The sequence below is a fragment of the Malus sylvestris genome, chromosome 12 (assembly GCF_916048215.2).
Source record: "Malus sylvestris chromosome 12, drMalSylv7.2, whole genome shotgun sequence".
Taxonomy (NCBI): domain Eukaryota; kingdom Viridiplantae; phylum Streptophyta; class Magnoliopsida; order Rosales; family Rosaceae; genus Malus; species Malus sylvestris.
The window spans coordinates 7,013,429-7,038,729 of NC_062271.1; the positions used below are offsets into that span (position 1 = coordinate 7,013,429).

Consider the following 25,301-nt stretch of genomic DNA (forward strand, 5'->3'; position numbering starts at 1 on the left):
TCCAGCGTGAAGGAGCTTGAGTGGAGGTGGAGACCCGAGCTCCGGGCCTGTGAAGAATTGCCAGCCCGTGAGCTCGAGTGGATGTGATGTCAGTCCTGCAGCAGGCCCTTTTTTTATTTTTTTCTGTCAGACGCGTGCACCCCACTCGTGCGTGGGGGCGCGTCACCTGACATCTTTTCAGAAAAATCAGCCCACTTTTCAATTTGAAATGTTACCGTTGGGAAGCCACGTGGCTTCCCACGGTCCATTCGATCTCAACGGTTCTTTAACTTGGACCATTCGATCTGAGGTCGATATTAATATTCTTTATAAATAAATAAATAAAAGAAAAAATAGTTTTAAAATTAAGAAAAGTTACCGTTATAACATGTGGCACAATCTGGAGTGTTGGAATTCAATTTTTTTTTAAATCCAATGGCAAAGATTAATTATTTGAATAAAAAATTAAAACAATTGTAAAAAATCTGAAAAAAAATCTGAAAATTAAAAAAAAAATGTTTTTACTTTTTTATAAATACCTTCTCATTATCAACTACCTTACACAACAATTTGATATTTTCTCAACTACTTTCAATCAAATTCCTATCTTTCTCTCAAAGTTTCAATCCAATTTTTTCAACAAAATGACTATTGTTGTAGGTACGAATTGGTCGCTTCTTGAAGATGTTGCGTTGTGTACTAGCTGGGTTAAAGTTACTCATAGTTCGCTTACGGGTAATGAGATGCAGTTGCGAGAAATGTGGAGTCTTATTCATACCAATTATCTTGAGAAAATGGGTGGGACAAGAACCAAAGAATCGATGTCCAGTCGTTGGAAATTACTTAGCCAATCATTTAGTACGTGGAGAGACATCTTGGCACAAACTAGTACTAATTTTCGAAGTGGGGAAAATTACACGGATCAGGTAACAATATATTATTTATTTGTTTGTACTATACCCAAATTTACATTATAATTATTTGTTTGTATTATTTTTTTTGTTAACTACTTTCATTATAATTATTTGTTTGTATTATTTATTTGTTACCTACTTTTATTATAATTATTTGTTAACTACTTTCATTATAATTATTTGTTTGTATTATTTATTTGTTACCTACTTTCATTATAATCATTTGTTTGTATTATTTATTTGTTACCTACTTTCATGATAATTATTTATTTGTTACCTACTTTCATTATAATTATTTCTTTTTATTGTTGATTTGTTAACTACTTTCATTATAATTATTTGTTTGTATTATTTATTTGTTACCTACTTTCATTATAACTATTTGTTTGTATTATTTATTTGTTACCTACTTTCATTATAATTATTTCTTTTCCCGCATTGTATAGCAACTTCAAGCACAAGCTTGGTATGGTGCCAAAACCAAAAGAAAAAATAAATCATACAACTGGTGGGAATGTTGGAATATTGTCAAATATTGTCCTAAATTCAGAGTTGTGCCTGTCGGTCCAGAAGTTTTCATGAACAGCACCCTTCTACACTCTACACCCAATTATGGCTCGCATGTTCATGAAGATGATGTAGAAGAAGTGCCCGAAACGCCCCTCCCTGAACAAGCGTCGGGTTCGACCCGTTATCCAATTAGACCTGAAGGTAAGAAGGCTTCAAATAGAAAAAGGAGTGCTTCCAGGAATGATTATGCAAAATATATGGAAGAACTTGCTTGCCAAGGTGAATTGACTTTGGCACGGGAAATGGCAAAATTTGAGGCTGATAAGGCTAGAGAGGAGGCAAAAGCTGCAACTATTAAGAGATAATTTCAAGCTAATCAGAGAGAAAGAGAGCTACTTAGGCAAGAAAGGGAACAAGTTAGAGAAGAAAGAATGGCTCAACAAGATCGTGAAATTATGAACACGCCTTTAGAAGGGAAGTCTCCAAATTCTAAATATTTTTGGAAGTCAGAGAAAGCGGACGTGGTGCGAAGGAGGCATGCAAGAGAAGCGAGAGCAAGAAAAGATAGTCCTAGCACGACAAGAGAAGATCATCCTAGCACCACAAATTGGTTAAGTGATGATGAATAGAGTAGTTTTTGTAATCAGAGCCCATAATTTTCCAATTTCTTTGGGTTGTAATTTTTTATTTATTGAATAGAGTACTTTATGTTGTTTCCAATTTATTGAATTTAGTACTTTATTTAAAGTGAGAGTAAATTTATTTAATTTGGTAAGTTATTTATACTTAAGAGAATATTTATTCAAATGACAAAAACACACCAAATAAAATTACATAAACATACCAAATGATAAAAAACGAACTAAAAAAAACACACCAACTAAAATTAAATAAACACACCAAATAAAACCAAACACAATAGATGAACTTAATTATCTTCAGCTTGTTTCAATGCCCACTGGTGCTCTATCAAGTCATTTAGCCGGACATTGTGCACATATGGCCTTTGAAGTGCAGTATATCGTTGAATGACCAATTCATTGTAACGTCCATCCCTTTCTAATGGCTCATGTTGCACGGGTTCTTCGATGGTGTCATGAGCACAATATATACGTGTTCTTGAATTGTTCATCGTGTCTGGCTCATATTCATCAACGGCATCATAATCGTACTCATCTTCCACAATCATGTTGTGAAGAATGATGCACGTCATCATGATGGATCGAAGCGACTCTACATCAAACATTATGGCAGCACCCCTGACAATCGCCCATCGAGCTTGGAGGATACCAAAACAACGTTCCACATCCTTCCTGCACCCTTTTGGACAGCTCACAAAGTGTTTTTCCTTTGCACTACGTGGACGTGGCACTGTTTTGACAAACGATGCCCACCTTGGGTAAATGTCGTCTGCTAGGTAGTATGTCTCGTCGTACATACGTCCATTGACCCAGTACGTGACTTTTGGTGCCTTTCCTTGCAGGACATTGTTGAACACTGGGGATTGGGCGAGGACGTTGAGGTCATTTTGAGCTCCCGGAACCCCGAAAAAGGCGTGCCAAATCCATGTATCAAAAGATGTCACCGCCTCCAAAATGATACTTTTTGATCCTTTTCTATCCCCATAAGCGCCTTACCATGCACTTGGACAATTTTTCCAAGTCCAGTGCATACAGTCAATGCTTCCAATCATCCCTGGAAAACCTCACATCTCACCATTCTTCAAAAACCTTTCCAAGTCCATATTAGTAAGTATCCGGAGGCACTTTACGGTGTAGATAGATTCGATTGCCGAGCAAAACCTCATCAGGCACTCAAGAATGGTTGATTTTCCCATCCTCGCTATCTCATCCACTTGGTCTGCAGATGCTCCATATGCAAGCATCCGCAAGGCAGCAGTAATTTTTTGCTCAAGTAGGAGACCCATAGCACCAAAAACATCCAACTTTTGCACAAAGTAAGAATCATGGTTGCAAACAGCGCCCATGATTTTGTTGAACAAATGACATTCTATTCTAAAACGACGTCTAAAGTACGTATCAGGGAATGCACTGTTACGGACAAAATAATCGTCCAAGAGCTACTCACCTCGTCGTTGCCTGTCTCTATCAATGTTTACAGCACGGCTAGGCCTGCAGATCTGAGCCACAACTTGGATGACTCGACGGGAATGTGAGGCTGTTGCCATTCTTGATTTGTCGTCTCTCCGTCTACGCTCCTCATCCTCTTCCCTCTCATTTTGGGCCGCCTAGCATTTGAACATTCATTCTGATTGGTTAAACAATTCTTGCTCTTGCTGATCGATTTCCCACATCATCCTTGAGGAAGAAGAAGACATTGTAAAAATGAAGCAAAAACTATGAATAATGATAGAGATTTAGGTGAATAAGGAAGCAGAAACTATAAATAATGATAGAGATCTTGAGAAAATTGGTGTGAGATTTGTGAGGATGAATAGTGGATTATATGGAGGATTCAGAAACGATTAGGTTATAGATAATGCCACGTGGCATGCCGTCATTCGTTAAAAATCTGATGGAAATCTATCCTCAAAGATTGTAAACAGATTATGACACATGACACGACGTGATTGGTTAATAATCTTATCGGAAATCCATCACCAATAATTGTATTTTCGGATAATGACACGTGGCGCAACGAGAATGATTAAATATCTTATCGGAAATCCATCACCAATAATTGTTTTTTTTCGGATTATGACATGTGACGCAACGATAACGAAAAAAATCTTATCCGAAATTACAAATAAAATAATTTTGTATTATTTTATAACTTTTCGGATTATGACACGTGGTGCAACGAGAATGATTAAAAATCTTATCCGAAATTACAAATAAAATTATTTTGTATTATTTTATAAATAAAAATAATAATAATATTTTATTGTTTATTACTAGGGGGAAGGGCTCCCATACTGGAGATGCAAAAGACAGTTGTTGTTCATTAAGGACAGTTACAGTTCATTAGGTGGATTGAATAGTAGATTGCCCGGGGGTAGGGCTCACACGCTGGAACTGCTCTAATGTGATTTAAATTTGCTTTGGCGAGAATCGAATTTAAAATATCTTACTTACAAGTCCAAATAAAAAGAAATACAACTATATCGTAATACTAAATGACAACAATAAAAATGTTAGACGAAAAAGAAATGCATGTACAAAAATAAAGAAAAAGTCGAAACAGGTAAGAAAAAAATTGAAAAGGAAGAGGAAAAGAAAAGGGAAAAATGGAGGCAGCGTTTTGCAAATAGTAGTGGTCCCCTCCATTTCTCCGATTCTTCCCCCTCCTTTTTACTCCTCTCTCTCCTCACTCTCTCTCTCCTCTGCTCAGCTCAGCCCTCAACGAACTGTACGAATGGAGGGTAAGAAAACCAGTATAATTTAAAAACAGGATACCCAAAACAAGCAACGTTGCTTTCGCAATACTTCAAATGCCCCAGAACACCTAATCTCTCTCCTCCCTCTCTCTCTTCAGAACCAACACCCAGACGCTCTCTCAGACAACGCACAGATAACATTTTGACCGCCATAGCCATCTCTCTCTCCCTCTCTCTCTCTCTCTCTCTCTCTCTCTCTCTCTCACCTCATTATATCTCTACCCACTTGCCCAATTGCCCACATTTGCTAACTACACTTGTTTCTCTCTCTCCCTCTCCAGCTTCTCTCTCTTACCCAATTTCAGTTCCGAAGTCCACTGTTCTTCCCAAGACTGTAATCAAATTACTGGGTTTTTGCTTAATTTAACTCCAACACTTTGTCTGAAATTTGCCGCCTAATTCAATGGACCCAACCGGAGCAACCGTACTCGGATCCACTTTATCAGGACCCGAGATCGAATCCCTCCAATTCCGAGAAGAAATCCATCGACTCATGACAGCGCCGGAGAACGCCAGCTCCTTCACCGCGCTTCTAGAACTTGCGCCCACCCAAGCCATGGAGCTCCTCCACCTCTCGACGGAACCCGACTCTGCTCCGCCGCCGGCCGCCATCTCCGGCGACCCCCAACACGCGCCCTTCGTCCAGCACCTTCCTTTCAATTCCAGCCTCTCCTTCCCTACCAACCCCGCCCCAATCGAACGCGCCGCCAAGTTCTCGACCTTCGCCGGAGATGGCTCGCCGGATACAAACTCCGCGCTGTCGAACTCCGGCGCCGAATTGGAGAAGGTGAAGACCGAGCCGGCCGAGACCGATTCGAACCCTAGCTCGTCGCAGCTGACGCTTGACTTGACCAAAAACAACCAGAGGACCTCGGGTAAGAGAAAGGAGCGAGAGAAGAAGGTAATTCCCGTCGAATTAGGGTTTCTAGGATTCCCTTTTCGGAAATTTTGCTGAATTTTCGAAGTGATCGATAAAATTCGAATTGAATCCCTCTGACTTTGTGAAATTCAGATTAAAGCCCCGACGAAGAAGTGCAAGACCGAAATCAAAGAGGACGCCGAGAAGATGCCGTACGTTCATGTTCGAGCTCGTCGCGGTCAAGCCACGGACAACCATAGCTTGGCTGAGCGAGTAATCAATCCTCTTTAATTAATTATACCCACAATTAATTTTAGAGATGTGGTATCCACACACATTTTTTTACTTTTTCCACACATTTTTTGTTTTCTGCCGTCGGATCGGATGAATTAAAGAAGATCACAGAAATTAACAAGGGTGTGTGAGAAGTAAAAAGGGGTGTGTGGATAGCACATCCTTAATTTTAACCAATCAAATATTTTCTGCTAATTAATTAAATACTTTGGGATTATACAGGCAAGGAGAGAGAAGATTAATGCGAGGATGAAGCTGCTGCAGGAGCTGGTCCCAGGATGCAATAAGGTTTGATTGACTTTTAGGATCTTAATCTTTTGATTAATTGGTTGATTGGGGATTTTTAAGATTATGTTCTTTTTTTAATAACGGTTTTTTCCTTGTTGCCTTTTCACAAAAGTTCCTTCTTTTCTACCAAGAAAAGTGCTCCCTGGGCTTGTCCCAGTGGCATTTTCGTAATTTCAATGCAGTTTAATTTTTTAATTTTTTTGTTTTTATAATTTGGAGAAAATTTTGAGAAAATGGAAAAGTGTAGTGGTGGGGTGAGTGTGGTGATGGTGATTCTCCTTTTTCTTTTTTTCTTTTTTTTCCTCCCCTCGCTCCTCTCCTCTCACGGTCTTTTTCACTTCTTTTTCTTTATACTTTTTCATTCTCTTTGTACTTTTTGCTTTTTTCTCTACATACAAAGATGAAATCGGGTGTGTACTGGGCTAGGTGAGGAGTCTATTTAAGGTTAATTCTGTCATCTGAAATTTCATTTAGTTTTTTGGCTTTTTAGTTAAAATGATCCATGATATTTGTCTAACTCCTCACTTTGGTTATTGAAATTTGAAATAAATAGAAGTGTTCGCTGAGATTGTTCATCATCAATCGTTTTGGTCTTTCGATGAAAGATTATGTTTGATCAAACAAAATTACCCTTAATATAATAAACAATAAGCCAAAATAATATGGCAAAAATTAAGGGTGTTTTTGTCATTTTATCTTTATTTTATTGAAATTTTTCACCCAATGACTAAAATGATTGATTGTGGACAAACTTAGAGACCAATTTTATCGATTTCAAATTTTAGGAACCAAAATGAGGAGTTATGCAAATCTCAATGATCATTTTGGCTAAAAAGCATTTACAAGTAAAAAGCAATACTAGTAGACCATAGTACTAAGTGCCGAAATTTCATTTTGTTTTGTATGTTAGAATTTGTATTTATTTTTTTTTGGTCTATATGAGACTTCTAGTTCCAAATTAGTCTGAAATGGAGATATTTGAGCTCTGGTGTAAGGTGGCGGACCTTTTTCTTTCTATTTCTCTCTTCATGTGACAAGAGGTACAAAAAAAACAAATATATACCAAAGTCTGTAAGTTTTGGCCATCTAACTAGCCTACCTCATATATGTTATGATTCGCATGGAAAATAGCGGAATTTTGTTGTAAAAGACAGATGTGCCCTTATGGGGTAATGCTAGCTGGACTGAGTTGTGTGGTGCTTTGGGGGAGAGACCCCACAATTAGTGGGCAATGTTGAAATTACAGATTTAGATATTTGTGGGTCCCACAAGTTGAATGGGGTTTCCCTCTAGCACTATGTGAAGGGTGCATGGTACTGCCACCTGTGACGAGTTTGGTATCCATCCTTGGTTGGATGACGGAAAAGGGAAGACAAAAGAAAGCCTCCTTTAACAAGCTGCCCCTCACCACCTAACTGCGTGGGACATCATGATGTGGGTGAGTGAGAGTCCAATTAGCATTTCACTTGATTGAGCTGAACCAAAGATCTAGCATGCCTAAGATTCCTTTCTGCTGATGGCAAGTTTTTGGGATTTTCCGGTATAATTTTGTGAAGTTTCCTCAAATTGGATAGGACAAAATTTCGAATAAAATTTAGCATACTACCTTTTCTTCGGTGTAGGTTCGATAATACAAATGTGATTCATTTCTATCTGCTTTCGTTGGAGTTGATCCATTGAGCTGTACGCTGCTGGAAGCTGACAGATTGCAAAAATACTTTGCTCCATGTGATTTCCCTTGCGGAAAAGCCAAATGACGACGCTTTCTTAAAACGAGTTGTTTCTTTTGGTGCATATTGAGTCATTGTTCTTGACCTGCGTCCAAAATTGGAGCCTCCAATTGCGCCTGCATCTTGCCGTCAAAATATTCGAGTTTCAAATGCGTTTTCCTCGTGGAATTGCACTTTTCAGTTTTCACAAGTCATTCTATTATTCTCCAGTGAAGTTGACTACTGTACTCAGTCCATTGTTGATGCCAATTCTTTGGTACTTCATTCAAACTGACACGATGAGAATGCTTTTAGAGTGCAATGTGAATCTAACTAGCATGTTTTTATTATGAAAAAGAACTATTTTTCTCATATGATCTAATTTTGGCCTCATCTAGTGAAAATAAATATATAATGAGGAGCCGAACATTGCGATCACAAGAATGGTTTCCCAGTTACAGGATTTGTTCCGTGTTGTTAGATTGAATGTGTTAAGCAAACTTTTTCTGTCAATTGTTCGTGAAATCATATTCCATGGATCATTTCAATATTTATATGCCTTTTTTTTTAGAATAGCTTACGCTTCCAATCTCTATAATCACTGACTAAAATATATTTGCTTTGCAGATTTCAGGAACAGCATTGGTTCTAGATGAAATCATCAGTCACGTGCAGTCCCTACAACGTCAAGTTGAGGTCAGACCTGCTTCACATCTCATACATCTCAAGTAATAGTTTTGAAGCTAAAATGAAAAGGCTTGAACTTGGCCAGTAGTTGTGCATCATTATGGATCTATACTCTAGATCCTGTCCTTGTATACCACCAAATTTTCTAATTACTTATGCTTTAGTTATTGAACTGGTAATTTCAAACTATGTTATGCTGCCATGTTCTGATTCTGGTTTGCATTTGTTTCAGATCTTATCAATGAGACTTGCAGCAGTCAACCCGAGAATTGATTTCAACTTTGATGGTCTATTGGTTGCTGAAGTAAGTATCGTATAGCTCCTTTACTTACTATTGCATAGCAAAATGGGTAAACTGTTAAGTTGCCCTTGTGTTTTATAATTTTATCAGTTGTTCAGTATGGGTTTATGCATGCATTCTTGCTTAGGTGCCTGTTTCCAGTTTCCATCGTATGAAGTTATGCAAAAATATTAGACTCGTCAAACCTTTCTTTAAGTTAGTGTTAAAAAGTTGATGCTGTCTGTTACTAAAGTACTTTTCTATCCTTCACAATTTTCAGAGTGGATCTCTGATGGAAAGTAACTTCGCCGGTATGGTTACACCTCTGATGTGTCCGGAAGTCCCAATCAATAGGAACAGACAACCGTATCAACAGCAATGGCACTTTGATGCGCTTCAGCAGCAAGGTTGGGGGCGGGAAGAAGAAAATCACACTTTCATTACCCCAGAACCCTCCTCATCGGTTGGGGCTGTTCAGCAAACTCAGGTAGACCTTAGACCGATTTTAAGGTTATTGGCAAAGTTCTTTTGCATATCTCATTTTCAGGCTGAATTATCGATGAAAAATACACGTGAGGTGCAGTTTGTTTCATATGTCACTCGAAAAGCAAAATGAAACAACGATGCTAACTTGGTTTTGGTATTTCTGTACAGCAACTGCAGACAAGTCACCTGGAGATGGAGATGTGAAGACGTAATTAAGTTGTACTAGTAGAAATGTGTATATAAAGTATAGTATTAGCAGTTAGCAGGTAGTAGATGAAATGTCTCGGTATTCATGGCCGAGTTTCTTTGTTCTCTATTTTTCAGGGTCAGTTAAGAACATCCCGATTTGCCTCGCCTCGAGAGGAAATAGATTTGGTATGTTATCCGTATAAGTATATATATACACTAACTCTGAGGGTCATTCAATCTAATACCTATTTTTTGAACTGATTGATTTGATTCGTGTTGTAAAATCATTGAAGGAACCCTCGCTTAATACTATATTTGTTCATTGTGCACCATGAATATACTTCTGCACTTTAGCAATTGCACGGCTAAGACGCTGAGGTAGCTTCTATCTTTTGTCGAGGGTTTGTGCTCGTTTGTGTTGAAAACTTGTTCGTTCAAGTTAAAACGCAACCGAATTAGATTTTCATCTGTCATGATTTACATTAGAATAATTGGACTGTCATTGTAACTAAAAGTCTTCTAAATTCCAACATATATTAATTCCATATTCCATAATCTTGCACCAAACAACACTAAAGTAACATATTCCATAATCTTGCACTAAACAACACTAAAGTAAAGTTGTTTTGAACTGCTTTTTTAAGAAGCACTTTTGTTCAGAAGTATTTTCAGTAAAATAACTTCTATTAGCATATTAAAGTTTTTAATTACAATATAAGCGCTCTATAAAAAAGGACTTGAAGTTCAAGGAGCATGTAATACACCGCAAGTTCTTCTTCTAAAAAGCGCTTAAAGCAGTTCTAACTTTCTTTTACCAAACGTATATGATTTTAATTACTGAAAAAACACTCCTAAACCATAATAAACTGTATAAGCGTTGAAGGGGAGTTTCCCATTTCAGAATTATCATCGAGAGCGGACGATCGACTTCAAACTTGAAAAGCCAGCAGCCAATTCCAAATGGCAATTGCTCCACCACCTCCTCCGCCCCTCCTCATCCAATCACTCACTCTCCCGCTCCTATTCCTCCTCTTTCTACTTCCTCCCCTCCAATCCCACTTCGCCAAGTCACCCACCATCGAACTCCCCAACAACCCCACCACCACCATCTCCGTCGTCGACTTCGGCGCCGTCGGCGACGGCCTCCGCTACGACACCATCGCCATCCAGTCCGCCATCGACAGCTGCCCCTCCCCCTCCCCCTGTCGCGTCATCTTCCCCGCGGGCCTCATCTACCTCACCGCGACCATCCGCCTCAAATCCGGCGTCGTATTAGACATCCAAGAAGGCGCGACACTCCTGGGCGGCACCAGGCTCGAGGACTACCCGAAGGAGCAGAGCAAGTGGTACGTGGTGCTGGCGGAGAACGCGATCAACGTCGGAATCAGCGGCGGCGGAGTGGTGGACGGTCAGGGGTTGAAGTTCGTGATGAGGTTCGATGAGAGGAAGAATGTGATGGTGAGCTGGAATCGGACCGGGGCTTGCTTGGGCGACGAGTGCCGTCCCAGGCTCGTCGGCTTCATCAATTGCCGGAATGTCAACCTCTCCAATTTCAAGCTGCGTCAGCCCGCTTACTGGTGGTGCGTTTTTTTCCAATCAAATTTCTCTTTTTATTTATTTTTATTTTTATATTATTTTATTTTATTTAACTGGCTACATTGAATTCATCATTTGGATATGGAAATGGATATTGTGATTATTTTATAGTCCAATTATTGGGGTATGCCCAGTAGCTAAGCTACAAGTTACGTATTCAATTACACGACCATATATGCCACATATTTCTATGGATCAGAGGTAACTTAAGTTGATTCTCGTCAAATGTGAGTTTAAACCATATTATTGTTAGCCTATTGTGAAATTAAGTTGATCATTTCCTCTTAGTGCAAATAATATCGTTTGTTAAAAAAAAAAAAATTTTACAACTATATATACAAAAACTCTAGGATGCTCCAGTGCTTTCTATACACTGAAGTTTTTAGCAGTTATATTCTTGATCAAGGATCTAATGACTAAGATACAGCCAAGTAAACAATTTCCTAGATATAATGTCATTGAAGACACCGATAATTTATGCTACTATAAAAAAGGTCGTACCCAGTGCACAAGGCTCCCGCTTTACGCAGGGTCTGGAAGAGGTGAATGTCGGCTAGCCTTACCCCCATTTATGGAGAGGCTGCTCTCAAGTCTCGAACCCGAAACCTACCGCTCATGGGCGAAGGCACTTGCCATCGCACCAAGTACGAAAATTTTACTATGCTTTGTTGCTTTATATACGGGTTGATTTTTAGCTGTTAAATCCTTGATGAATGATCCAATGACCAAGAATCCAAGATGGCCAAAATTTCCTGAGCATAGTAGAAAACCTTCCATATATAACGTCATTGAAGTGCTGACATTCTTTTTCTCATTATCTAAGTTGTATCAATTAATTACATCGCGATTTGGTCTGGTGAGACTTAGTCTCTACTTTGTTTAAAGAGGTCCAGATCGAATCAGCTTGCAGTTTGTACAAGTTTGAAATGCAATGTAACTGACGGGAACATTGCATATTTGCAGCTTGCACATTGTACAGTGTGAGAATATTTCCATTGAAGATGTTTCAATTTATGGAGATTTCAATACACCCAACAATGATGGGATAGATATCGAGGATTCAAATAACACAGTCATTACCAGATGCCATATCAATACTGGAGATGATGCTATCTGTCCCAAGACGTACACCGGCCCCCTTTATAACTTGACTGTAACAAATTGTTGGATTCGAACAAAGTCTTCAGCAATCAAACTTGGCAGCGCTAGTTGGTTCGATTTCAAGGGTCTGGTGTTCGACAACATCACCATTGTGGATTCTCATAGAGGGCTGGGACTCCAAATACGCGATGGAGGTAATATATTCTCTAGCATTTTGTTGCATTATTGCTATGACTGTTACTTTTAAGTTACGAAGAAGAAAAGAAAAGTACCACAACTATAACGCGACATCTTTAATCAGTTGATGCATTTTTCACCTTATCGTATTGTCTATGTGAACGATGAGATAGCTTAAACCCAACTAGGACTTTGAATGTAAAATTTCCGGACTTATCTCTTGGGGGTCGGGATTAACGTAGGTCTAGTTTGTACGCAAGTTGGGGAGTTTTGACTGCCTGAAAGTTTGCGGCAGCCCGTGAATAACTCTCAGCGATAGTTGTATGTCTATCCCTAGTAGGTCTCACTTGTATGAACGATTGACCACCACTTATGGGGGACTGTCCTTAAAAGAAACTCCTCCTTTCTGTGGCTTTTGTATTGTCTGCCTTCTGAGTTCAAACTAAAGATTGACAGGTTTAATAGTTGAAAACAACTAACAAATTGGTTCAACAAGTAGCAGCTGGACTTGGTAATTTACTGACGTTTGACGGTAGAGAATTTCGTTGTGATAAAATAAAGGCTGATTAGAGTTTGCTGTCATAGCTCTCTCATTATGACAAGATTACTAATTATTCACCTGTGCAGGAAATGTGAGTGACATTACCTTCTCAAACATAAATATGATCACAAGATACTATGATCAATCCTGGTGGGGAAGAGCGGAGCCAATCTACGTGACCACATGTCCTCGACACTCAAAGTCAAAGGAGGGTTCAATCTCTAACCTACTCTTCGTTAATATCACCTCAACTTCCGAGAATGGAGTATTCTTATCAGGTTCTAAAGGTGGGCTTCTCAGTGATTTACGATTCATTAACTTGGATCTGACTTACAGAAGATGGACCAACAATGCTGGTGGGTTGGTAGACTACAGACCGGGATGCCAGGGACTTGTTAAACACATCATGGCCGGGATCATCATGGAACACATCAATGGCTTGGTGATTGACAATGTTAATATGAGATGGTCCGATGAGCCGTTAAGGCAGTGGAATGATCCTTTGGATTTCAAGTCTGCTACTGTAAATAACATATCTCTGCTTAATTTCCACTCCGGCTTGTACAAACAATGAAAGAGGTGGATAGAGAGAGAGAGAGAGATTAGGAAGAAGTATTGAATAATGTCATTCTTCTGATTGTATGTTGGTGATGGATTTTGTTCAAAGTTTTTGTGAGATTAAGGGCATGAATGTTTGTTCAATCGGTCACCCACCAAGAAAAACCAATATCTAGATTTGTTTTGTATGTTATGGTTTTAAAGGTTTTTAACCAGAATACACTACAAATTCCTTTCACTCGCACTCTGAGTTGTGAGAAGTATGCTAAGATTAGTTGCGCACGCGGGTATGGATCAATTATGACTATTCATGATTTTAGAGGGTTATCTTTTTGGAAATGGCCAAACAATCTGCCCGCCAACTCTGCCTTTCTTCCTTCCCTCCAAATCCACAGAATTTTAAATCTCCATGCTCCAACGGTCAACTGAGAGAGCTCTGTTGGAAATGGCCGCTAAAGGCCTTGAGATGAAGTTCGACGGCTACTATACACTCTTAAACGAGTGTGTAAACCGAAAGGCCTTCAGAGAAGGCCAAAGAGTCCATGCCCACATGATCAGAACCTGTTATCTTCCGCCTGTGCATCTCGGAACCCGGCTGATCATCTTCTACAACTATTGCGATTATTTGGGTGACGCAGGCGTATGCTCGACGAAATGCCTGAAAGAAATGTTGTGTCTTGGACGGCCATGGTTTCGGCTTATCCTAAGAGGGGGTATGCCTCTGAACTCTGAAGCCTTGAAACTTCTTGTACAGATGTTAAGATCAGGTATTATTGTTCTTAATTCAAGTTTATATAAGTGCGTCGTTGAGACATTGCTTGTGTTGTGAGTAAAGTTTTTAATTGGAGTTTAAGTGCATCGAGCTTTCCTTTTTTCGTTGATGTATTGTTTTTTTTCCTTTGACGGGTTTTGGCTTCGTCCCCGCATGTATTTATTTTTTAATAAAATTTCGGAGATAGGGAAAAGGGGGTCATTCTATCAAGTAGTTAGCCATTTCTAATCACTCTGAGCAAGAAGGAAGTAGCCTATTTGTAGTTGATGGCTAAATCTCAGGGCCTTGGTTCTTTCTGACCGTCTTGTGTGGGTTTAGAGAGTAAGGCTACCATGGTAGACCGATGACCAAGCTTTATGTGTAGCTCGACTGTCTAATCCTTTATCTTCCTTTCCTTAAGAAAAAAAATGATCTTTTGATTAGTTAGGGATTATTGTTATTATGTTTTCTATCTCTTTGTTTAACAGGGGCTTCTTGTATTGATAATTTTGCAGGTACGGAGCCTAATGAGTTCACGTTTGCGACAATACTTACTTCATGTACAGGCGCTTCGGGATTGGACTTAGGAAGGCAAATCCACTCTCTAATAATAAGAAGAGATTTTGAGTTGCACATATTTGTTGGGAGCTCACTTCTTGACATGTATGCCAAAGCTGGTAGAATCTATGAAGCCTGAGGAGTTTTCGACTGCTTGCCAGAAAGGGATGTTGTTTCTTGCACTGCTATAATCTCTGGATATGCCCAGCTGGGTCTTGATAAGGAGGCTTTGGAGTTACTCCGCCAGTTGCAGAGAGAAGGAATGACTTCGAACTACGTCACTTATGCGAGTGTGTTAACAGCATTATCAGGGCTTGCTGAATTGGACCTTGGCAGGCAAGTTCACAGCCACATCCTTTGTCAGGAACTGCCCTCGTATGTGGTTCTTCTGAACTCGTTGATTGATATGTACTCTAAATGTGGAAACCTGAGTTACTCAAGAAGGATCTTTGATAGCATGACAGAGAGAACCATCATCTCGTGGAATGCCATGCTTGTAGGGTATAGTAAACATGGAATGGGTAGGAAAATAAAGTCAGACCAGATAGTGTCCCTTTTTTGGTGGTTTTATTCGGTTGCAGCCATGGAGGAATGAATTTGTGGGTTTCCGACTTTTACAGATTGAGCCTGAAAATGCTGGTAACTATGTCATTCTTTCTAATTTATATGCTTCTACAGGGAGATGGGAGGATGTAAGAATCATAAGGGAATTGATGTTAGAGAAGGTTGTGATAAAGGAGCCCGGAAGAAGTTGGATTGAGCTTGACAAAATCCTTCATACATTTCATGCAAGCAATTGCTCTCATGAAAGAATTGTCAATTAAGTTGAAGGAAGCTGGTTATGTTCCTGATTTGGGTTGTGTTTTCTATGATGTGGATGAGGAGCAGAAGGAGAAGATACTCCCAAGCCACATGAAAAACTGGTTTTGGCCTTTGGGATGATTGCTACTCCTGAAAGAGTGCCAGTAACCTTCGGATTTGTGTTGATTGCCATAACTTCGCCAAACTTGTCTCGAATATTTATGGAAGACAAATGTGTATGAGAGATAAAAACCGGTTTAATCACATTGTTGGAGGAATGTACTCTTGCGGAGATTACTGGTGAGTGTGAAGATCCTCCTTTAAAGCTACAAATATCTGACTAAAGAGCGGAATATATACAAAATACTGTTATATTGTAACCGTAACATGAAAATGAATTGTGAAACGTAGAATACTGGGGCTGAAACAAAAGTGAGGATAGCGTAAACATATATATTGCTTTAGATGAGATTATGATAAGTGTAACATTACTCTTTTGAAAATAGACTTTGTAACTTGTACAAAAGTAGAATGGTTTAATACGCAAAAGGACAAGGTTTCCCTTCACTCGTCGCTAAGTAGTAAATCGTTTGTAATTTTTTACCCGTCTAACGAAAATGCATAGAACTAAACGGAGAGTGTCAAAATTGTTGCGCAAAACAATATAAATAAATAAGGCCCAAGGAGATTACTGTGAGTGGGTTCGGTTTCTCCTCCTGGCCCATATAATTCTAGGCCCATCAAATAAGCAATACCACGGCAAACCAAAAGCTCACTCACTCCACTCCTTTCCTCTCTCTCTCATCCTCTCTCCCCCTTACGAGCTGGGAGCAAAGGTCTTCGCCATACCCGCCTCCACAATGCTCCGCCAGCGCCTCGTCCAGGCACTCCGAACCCGCGGCGGCTCAGCCACCGGTCCGAGCCGGTGGACCAGCCCGGGCCACGAGGAACGACCCAAAGGCTACCTCTTCAATCGGACCCCGCTCCCCCCAGGTCAGTCTCGTAAATGGGAGGACTGGGAGCTCCCCTGCTACGTCACCAGCTTCCTCACCATCGTCATCCTCGGCGTCGGCCTCAACGCCAAGCCCGATCTCACCATCGAGACTTGGGCCCACCAGAAGGCCCTCGAACGGCTCGAGATCGAGCAGGCCGGCCTCTCTGTTGCTGGGTCGGCTGAATCTGACTGAAATCCGATCTGGGTATGCCGGTTCGTTCTGATATCGATCCTTTTTTTTTTTTTAAGAGTTGAAATGGGTTTTCTGTTGTTGATATGATATGTAGTTGAAATAATGGTTTGGGGATGTTTAATTGGGCTTTTGATGTGAAGCTTGATTATTACTTCATAATTTAGCTGTTTTTCAATTATTTGTATGTTTTGACTCGTCGATGATTTCGAATAGTTCATCAATTTCTTGCCTCTAATACAGTTTTTTATGCTTGTAATTTGAATTGTGCAGTGGTATCAGTAGCTAAATTTATAGAATTAGGATGCATTAATTAAAATTTCTAGGGCTAGGATGCCATCTATGTGCCCTGCATACACTGTTGAGTGTTGACAGTTAGTCTGAAGAACAGAAGAAGTAGGATAAATTTGTAACGGGTTTTGCTTCGAATGATGCTAGATGTATAACAAAGGTTTACGAAATGATGTGAAAACTTACATGGTACGTATTGCATCAGTTTATAAATTAGACATTGTAGAACTTTGGGAACGGTTAGCGTTTTTCTTTTTTCTTGTAATTGTTCATTTGGAGATATAAGTTTTAGAGGCGCGGAGAGAATCAAAGTGCTGAATTGATAGGAGCCAGGGTTGTAATCTATGTGCATAAATGGCAGCAGGGCTCGAAACATATCTGGATACTTGCACACTTACACTGTTGACTTTTAAGATATGTTGAAGTCTGAGGAACCTAAATAGGATTAGTAGGGGTTTTGCTTAAAATGACGCTAGATGTATAAAAAAAAAGGTTTACTAAATGATGTGAAAACTTATATGGCATGTGAGCTCTTGTGTCAGTTATAAATTAAACACCATAGAAATTTGATACCATTTAGCATTTTTCTTTTTCTTATAATTGTTTCCTGAAAACGTAAATTAAATTTTGTGCGTGCTGAATTGTTATATAGGAGCCGCGGGTTGTGGTTTCCATGAGTTTTACAAATCACATATAAATGCAGATTACTGGAGATTTTCTCTGAAATTTTTGGAAGCATTTGGGTTGGTAAAACACACACTGAAAGGTTTTTATTAGACTGTATCATGAACACTGCCTCAATTCAATATTTCATTATTGAGGTGGTCGGCTGACTCTTATAAAGAATATTCATTTTCTTTAGTGGCATGGAGTATGTTGTAGTCTCGCATTATAAAACTTGGTTGATACTTGGGTGATCTCTAGGTTTGATCATAGAGGTCTTCTCTGCTGTTGGGAAAACCATAAACATAGTTTAGGTGTTGTTAGCTAAAACTAGAGCACTGCGGTAATCACCTATATCTATAAATGAACTGGCTGTTACTCTTTTAAGTGGGGTGTGTTATTCTTTCGCATGTGTGGCATTTTTTCTGCTAAGTTCCATACCATTTACCAATTTTAGTGACTTTTCGTTTATATACAAATGAAGGGTTGAGACCTTGGAGATGATGAAATTCAGATTCAGTTATCTCTGTACTCGTATTTTTTAGTTTTGTCAGACGTAGGCAGGAAAAGGCCCATGTTGTGATGAATTGGTACAATGGGTACAAAAAAGGATCAACAGCTATTCATATTTCATTATTTTTCAATTGAATTCATAATCTTTGTTTCGGGTTGATTTTTTTGTTGGATTTATTTCAGTGAAAGCTATCATCTTTAAAAGGGATTTTGAGTTGTTCTGTATGGTTCACACATACCATGAACCTTTAGTGTTGGGTATTTAGGTGCTTGATTGGTTAACTGGGATTGAGAGGTTGTGGACAATACTTGGGAAAGCCATGGACCTAATGTGTAAGGAAGTATGAGTACCAAGACGCGATTTCTTTATACTTTATATACTAGACATGTCTTTTCCTTTCGTTCTAACATGTCATTAACCTTATGAGTTGAATTGGCTTTAAACGTTTGTGATATTCTCGTGAAACCATTGAGTTTGTAGTTCACTGGTACTCAATGTATTGGTATTCCTTTGGTCAGGGAGTAGTTGCTCGTGGGATTTCTGGCTCAAAAGCAAACAGAGACGTACATTTGTGTATAGTATTGATGTTCTCATGTTTTATGGAGGAACTTATCTTATTTAGGATGAATTTAAGTTCGACTTTGGAGGTTTAGCAAAATTCTTGAAAAACTCAGAGATAGAAAAGATAGCATTCTAGAGCAAAAGCCTTTTGTAATACTAATGGTAGAAATACTCAGTTTAGGAGAATTCATACTGACTTATGTCTCAGTTTGTACACAACCAGGAAAAGTTGGTTCCAAAATTTCAACTTTCACCGCAATTGGCTTGCTAAATATGGAGGCAGATTGTCTGCCCTCCTTTTACCATGCCCTTCTTATCCCCTTCTATTTGTGCGGTCACAGTTAAGTCACGTCATCATGTCTTATTATCTCTATAAAAAATCAATATAAAATGTTGACTTGACTTAATCGTGACCGCACAATGTAAGAGGGGATGGGAAGGGCATGGTAATGGGAGGGCAAACAATCTGCCTCTGCTAAATATAGCCCTCCTTTTAGCCTTTTTTTTGGGGCCCAGCTCTTCAATGATAATAATTGATTCAAATTCAACGACTAGATTGAAAAGCATCCAACGGCAGTTTAATTAAATTATCGAGGGGTTATGTTTACCCCCTGAGATGGTATATGAAGTATGGTCTGATGTTGTTCATTTAAAAATAATTTTTTTCCAAGCTATAATTCTGGACGAGGCTATGTTTAGCCATTTTGGTTGAAGATGACCTAAGCTCCTACAGGAGTACAAGAGGCAGTTTTGCTTCAAGCCTATTATACTTTCTTGCCCTTTGTTCCATACTCGTCAATGGACTTATAATAAGTTTCTCCCGTTTAACAGCAGTCTTCGTCAAGTAATCGAGAAGTTGGAAATTAACAGTGCAGCCCTCAAACCGTCTAATTTCCACTTCTCGGAGGTAATCATGGGAGCGTTTGGGGGGAGCATCTTTCTTATCGTTTCTTCTGCCCAATATTCTTGGATAGAAACCATCAAGTCTTACAATCCCAACTGGTATTTTAGTTAGTTTGCAAAGGGTTTATATATAGAATATAGTTGAGTTGGTTAAGAGCATTTACTCCCTGAACCTAAAGTTCCGAGTTCAATTTACTCCTCCCTCGGTGGCGCTTATACATATATAAAGATATTGTATTCTTTTTTATTAAAAGAAATGAAAAAAGGCATTACTTACATTCAACACAAGTTTAAGCAAGTAAATAGACGCTGTAATGAAAGAATTTAACCGAAGAAGATTGAAATATACAATTCTCCATGTTCATCTGAAAACCAAATAATAAGGCCTAATTAAACATAATCCCACTAAAACCAAACACAAATGGTTACGTCAACAAGTTGCGGTTCGTCCCTAAGAAGAAGGTTTATCCGACCTCAAAGGATACAAGATTTGAGTCACAAATATCAATACTCTTGATGTTGGAACGTTGTCTTATTTCTAAATACTACAGCGCGTTCGACGGATTGACTACTCTTAAATTTAAAAAATCATTGGAATAGTAAACTGATAATCGTTTGAGAACTAGACAGTTAGACAAGATGTAGTTGAGAGCTTTTTCAGCCACATAAACACTTTTGAAACAAAGAACTTTAAGGGATTCGAACCCAATGGATGCAAAAGGGTTTCGATTATATATATAGTTAGTTAGTGTAATACCTTTCACCTTAATTTTCGTAAGAAACACTTCAATAATCACACTATAGGATAAACAAAGTCCTTCCCCTATCAATATATAATTGATGGTTAAAAATATTTGGGTCATGAAAGAGGTTTTTTTCCTTCAAAATGATGCTTGAAGGGGTTTTAAGCACGTAAAAGAGTTTTGATGGGCTTATTTGTGAATAATGCATGATTATAATATGAAATATATTGCAGAAATATACTAACTATTTATATAATCACATGTAACACATTAAATGTATAATCACTATCAGACTTATGAAAATTAAATGAGGAAAAAGGAATAAGAATATCTGGCATGTGAATCGAAAAGAGTCACGATATTGCTGCTCTAAAGTCGTAGACGTCTCCCCATGTGTAGGTTATGACGGTGCCTACAACTCCAAAATACAACCCAAAACCTCATAAGATGTCTGATCCATTATGCACGCCAACGGCATACGAGATTGCCAAGTAATGATCAATTACCCAAGAAACAAGGATTGTAAAAATGTAAATTGATGGCGATAGAAATGTGACAAGTGGAGGAGACATAATAGTTTTAACGTATTCTGTTTCCAGTATGAGGTTTCTTATTTAAAGAACTCCTCATACCCCTTCAAAAAGGATTATAACTCTTCAAATAAAACACAACTATTTTTTTTTTTTTTGAATAAGCGATCTTATCTACACAATTTTTTTTTTTGAAGAATCAATATTATCTACACTAAAGGGGTGGTGGTGGGCTTAGCCTCACAATGGGCTAGCAATAATGTGGTTCAAAATTCACATTTGACGAGAATCGAACCTAAGACCTCTCACTTACAAGTGAAGAGGAATATCACTAAACCGTAGTATTAAGTGCAATAAAACACAGCTATTAGATATTAAAAATAAATAAAATAATAAGTTTTGGATCTTTAAAATTAAAAAAAAAATTTAAATAACCAACATATAATACCTTTGAATGTGGAAATTCGAATTAGGAATAGAAAATCTATTTTAATGAAAATAAAAGGTATGACGGTTGGAGTATTCATTCTTATTTGATGCATTGCAGTAAGTAACATTGGTGAATTAGGTGATCAAGGAACTAGATTTACCTAAATAGCTTACACCGATTTAAGTTTTTTTAGAGGGGTAATTAGGATCTGTGATAAAGTTTATGCCTCCCGACTAGACCTCCAAGAGTAGTACTGTATTTATTATCTATTTGTATTATCTTTTCAGTATGCAAAGACATGTTTCATCAAGAGATCATCGATTAGAATCATGAAATAATTAAGAATTTATTGCATGTTCTTTAATTTTGACTAATTGAGAATTTAGTTCTTGTTAATGTATATATAAATATATATATTATTTCCAATTGTAACACTTTACCTACGCGCATGTATTGTCGGGTTGCACCTTCTTTTGTGACTCCGGAAAGACATAAGCATATGCACATTGATCATGTCAGAGTAATGCACGACAGGAGATCATGTTGCATCAATGCTTGTACTGTTTCATAGTATACATATGGTGGAAAACTAGAGGGTTAGAATTGGGAGTACACACTTTTTGACACGCACTTTATACGACCCTCTTCTTCGTGAAGTTTTCCAACGATCAAACCGTTTATCTTCTAAATATTCTCTTAATGATTATGTATACTAAAAATTACCCCAATCCAAAACTATAAGTTGGGTTAAACAAAAATGATACTCTTACCGCATATTTATACTATTTTTCTAATAGAGATGAGGCCCACATTTATTGGTGGATCCTACCTCTATTAGAGAGATAATACAAATAGTGTATAAATATGTGGTAAGTGTAGCATTACTTTGAATTAAATAATAGTCGTTTTAGTGTTTCTTTGTTGAATCGTATATGTCTAGAAACAAATGTCTTAGTGGTATTAGATTTGTCTAATTTTTTGCAATGATGATCTATGAATGATAAACTGAAATACATATGGTTCAAATCTTTGAAAAAAGTTACGAAATAGTCCCTCCAGAGTGTGTCAAAATATGTGTAAAAAATAACATGTACACATCATTTGTCACATAAAATAGTACACTCATAAGGTACAAAAGTCTATTCTCCGCATGTAACGGATATTTTCATTACTAATATAAGTTATTAATAAAGTTGAAACTAATACATATCATTTTGGAATGCAAAACCTTCAATATCCATTGCTGTATATATATATATTTAGACAAACGATAGTATCTTTACCAAAGGGGAGGGGGTAAACTTAGTCTCACAATAGGTTAGTAATAATGTAGTTTAAATTCGTCTTTGACAAGAATCGAACCTAAGGTCTTTCACTTACAAGTGAAGAGAAATTGGTTTGGTCTACAAATGATTTATAGCTCAAGTGATTAAGATCATTTACCTACATCCAAGGTCATAGGTTCAATTTTCCCTCTCACCATCGCTTGTATCACCAAAAAAAAAAAAGTAGGATCTATCTTGAATTCTTTCTTAAATTAATTAGGAAATTGAAACTAAGTAAGCTTCCGTTAATCACATGTTATACAAGTGCTCTTTTCTGACGTTGTTTGGAATTGTGCGATCGATCGAGTGGCCTGTCGAGATTTCTTGGGTGACTCACTTTAAAGCTTTTGGTTTATACAATTTCTTCTTATTTTTGGACAGAGCAAGTGATGTATATGTGGAAAGCCTAAAAATGTCATCACATAAAAGAATAATGACACCAAATTGGTCATATATATGTGTGTGTGTGTACATACCCCTTATCTAAAGGGATTTCATTTTTTATTTAAAACAATATAAACTTAGGTTGCGATGACTTGAACCGAGTAATTATAACAAAAAAACAACAAAGACAAACTTCAAATGACATAATCTAAAGCAATAATGCTGATGGGATTTAAGTATTAGTTGGGGCTTCTTAGCAATTCCGCCCAATAATTGAGGGAAGTAAGCATGTTGATATAAATACTAATCTCACCACACTGATTATTTAGGGAAAGGAACACATTTTGTAGGACCTAGAAAATTATATATGTATACACCCAAATTGGACTAGACCCCAACTCAACCACTGCTTAATAAGGTGACAATATATATATATATATATATATATATATATATATATATATATATTATATTTCTATGAAACCCTACTTGACCATCATTTTTATTCCTTTTGTTTTGTGTGGATGTGGAGAGATTTTTCAAGTGTGTTTAGAATACGAGACGAAACACCACGTGTCATTATGCAATTAAATGAACTCTTGAACAAAAAAAATAAAACATTTTTCTCTAATTGCATAATGATATATAGTGTTCTATCTCGTATTTTGGCCACAATAAAAAATATCTCGTCAATGCGGTCCAGTCCATGGACCGAAAAGTAGTCCTACCATTCTTCTAAGATGGGAAAGGAACGGTTCCTTTTTTTTTTTGTGTGTGTGTGCTTAATTTATGTGAGAATGTGATAAGAAAATGGTGCTTTTTGAAAGAGGCACAAAATATGTGTTTTTTTTTTTGCAAGAACACCACGTGTCATTATGCAATTGAAGGAACACTTGAAAAGAAAAACACTTTTCTCCAATTGCATAAGGATTTTTATCACAAATGGTCCATAATATTGATCAAACTCATCATTTTAGTCTCTTACTTTCAAAATCAATCAATGTCATCCCTGACATTCACTACCCCACATCAATTTGGTCATTTCGTTAAGATTCCGTCAACTATTCTATTAGTTTGTATATGGGACCTACAAATCCAATAAAATGGTGACACGTGAATTACACAAAATAAAGACTTTTATCGCAAATAGTCTCTGACATTGATCCAACTCCTCATTTTGGTCCCTGAGTTTCAAAAATCGATAATTTTGGTCCTTAATTTTCACTACTGCACATGAATTTAGTCATTCGGTTAAAATTTCATCGATATTTTTTTCATTTGTGTGTTGATGTGGTCCCACTAATCCAATCATATGGCTCCATATGGATAAATTATAAGAAACTATTTTTTTTAAGAGTGAACCAATAGACGAGTATTCCGTGCTGACATTTTTCTCACATCCCACAACCCCAAGTGGAAAAAAAATCAATCTAAATTAGGTAAAATCGAATCCAAATTCAATTCAAACTTGATAGGATTATAACCAACTAGAGAGAACGAGGAGTAGTTCAGGAGGCCAAGCAATTTAATGGTGTCATGGTGCCTTCCTTTTCTTTTTGAGCATACCTTGATGAAGACGACAATGACTTTTTTTTTCTTTTAGTTTTGGTTTTTAGTTTCTTATTTTACTTTTAGTTTTAAATATTAAAAAAAAAAGTTTCTTATAGTTAATCCACATGGCACCATATGATTGTATTAGTGAGGCAACAAATATTGATGAAACTTTAACGGAATGATTAAATTGATGTGTGGTATTGAAAGTCAAGGACCAAATTTATCAATTTTTGAAATCCATGTGTCACCATTTCATTGGATTTGTGGGTCCCACATACAAACTAATAGAATAGTTGACGATATCTTAACGGAATGACCAAATTGATGTGCAGTGTTGAATGTCAGGGACGACATTGATTAATTTTGAAAATGAGAGACCAAAAATGATGAGTTTGATCAATCTTAAAGACCATTTGTGATAAAAACCCATTGCATAATGATATATGGTGTTCTATCCCGTATTCTGGCCACACTAAAAAAATCTCTTGTCGATGTGGCCCGGTCCGTGGACCGAAAGTAGTCTTACCATTCTTCTTAATTTACC

At 37.7% G+C, this 25,301-nt stretch overlaps 3 protein-coding genes and 1 pseudogene across 3 annotated transcripts; all 4 read left to right on the forward strand.

The window, feature by feature from the left end:
• The first annotated feature begins 4,692 nt into the window (after positions 1–4,692).
• LOC126594411 (transcription factor bHLH48-like) lies at positions 4,693–9,849 on the forward strand. The gene is made up of 7 exons (XM_050260720.1): positions 4,693–5,701; positions 5,813–5,932; positions 6,176–6,241; positions 8,578–8,646; positions 8,870–8,941; positions 9,198–9,404; positions 9,572–9,849. The coding sequence occupies exons 1-7, from the start codon at positions 5,204–5,206 to the stop codon at positions 9,605–9,607; spliced, it is 1,068 nt and encodes a 355-aa protein (XP_050116677.1). The 5' UTR covers positions 4,693–5,203; the 3' UTR covers positions 9,608–9,849.
• A 297-nt stretch (positions 9,850–10,146) lies between these two features.
• LOC126594409 (polygalacturonase ADPG2) lies at positions 10,147–13,709 on the forward strand. Its single transcript, XM_050260718.1, has 3 exons — positions 10,147–11,172; positions 12,152–12,483; positions 13,094–13,709. Exons 1-3 carry the CDS (start codon positions 10,553–10,555, stop codon positions 13,579–13,581), a joined length of 1,440 nt encoding a protein of 479 aa, XP_050116675.1. The 5' UTR covers positions 10,147–10,552; the 3' UTR covers positions 13,582–13,709.
• A 135-nt stretch (positions 13,710–13,844) lies between these two features.
• LOC126594416 (putative pentatricopeptide repeat-containing protein At3g13770, mitochondrial) lies at positions 13,845–16,242 on the forward strand (annotated as a pseudogene).
• Positions 16,243–16,443: 201 nt separating this feature from the next.
• On the forward strand, positions 16,444–17,097 carry LOC126594415 (uncharacterized). Its single transcript, XM_050260723.1, has one exon. The coding sequence runs from the start codon at positions 16,536–16,538 to the stop codon at positions 16,860–16,862; it is 327 nt and encodes a 108-aa protein (XP_050116680.1). The 5' UTR covers positions 16,444–16,535; the 3' UTR covers positions 16,863–17,097.
• The last annotated feature ends 8,204 nt before the right edge of the window (positions 17,098–25,301 follow it).

Excerpts from the sequence above, each read along its gene's own strand:
- LOC126594409 (XM_050260718.1), top strand. The coding sequence starts at position 10,553 with ATGGCAATTGCTCCACCACCTCCTCCGCCCCTCCTCATCCAATCACTC. Across the intron at positions 11,173-12,151 it reads CGTCAGCCCGCTTACTGGTG|CTTGCACATTGTACAGTGTG; the intron begins GTGCGTTTTTTT and ends GCATATTTGCAG. Across the intron at positions 12,484-13,093 it reads ACTCCAAATACGCGATGGAG|GAAATGTGAGTGACATTACC; the intron begins GTAATATATTCT and ends TCACCTGTGCAG.
- LOC126594415 (XM_050260723.1), top strand. The coding sequence starts at position 16,536 with ATGCTCCGCCAGCGCCTCGTCCAGGCACTCCGAACCCGCGGCGGCTCA.
- LOC126594411 (XM_050260720.1), top strand. The coding sequence starts at position 5,204 with ATGGACCCAACCGGAGCAACCGTACTCGGATCCACTTTATCAGGACCC. Across the intron at positions 5,933-6,175 it reads ACCATAGCTTGGCTGAGCGA|GCAAGGAGAGAGAAGATTAA; the intron begins GTAATCAATCCT and ends GGGATTATACAG. Across the intron at positions 8,647-8,869 it reads CCCTACAACGTCAAGTTGAG|ATCTTATCAATGAGACTTGC; the intron begins GTCAGACCTGCT and ends CATTTGTTTCAG.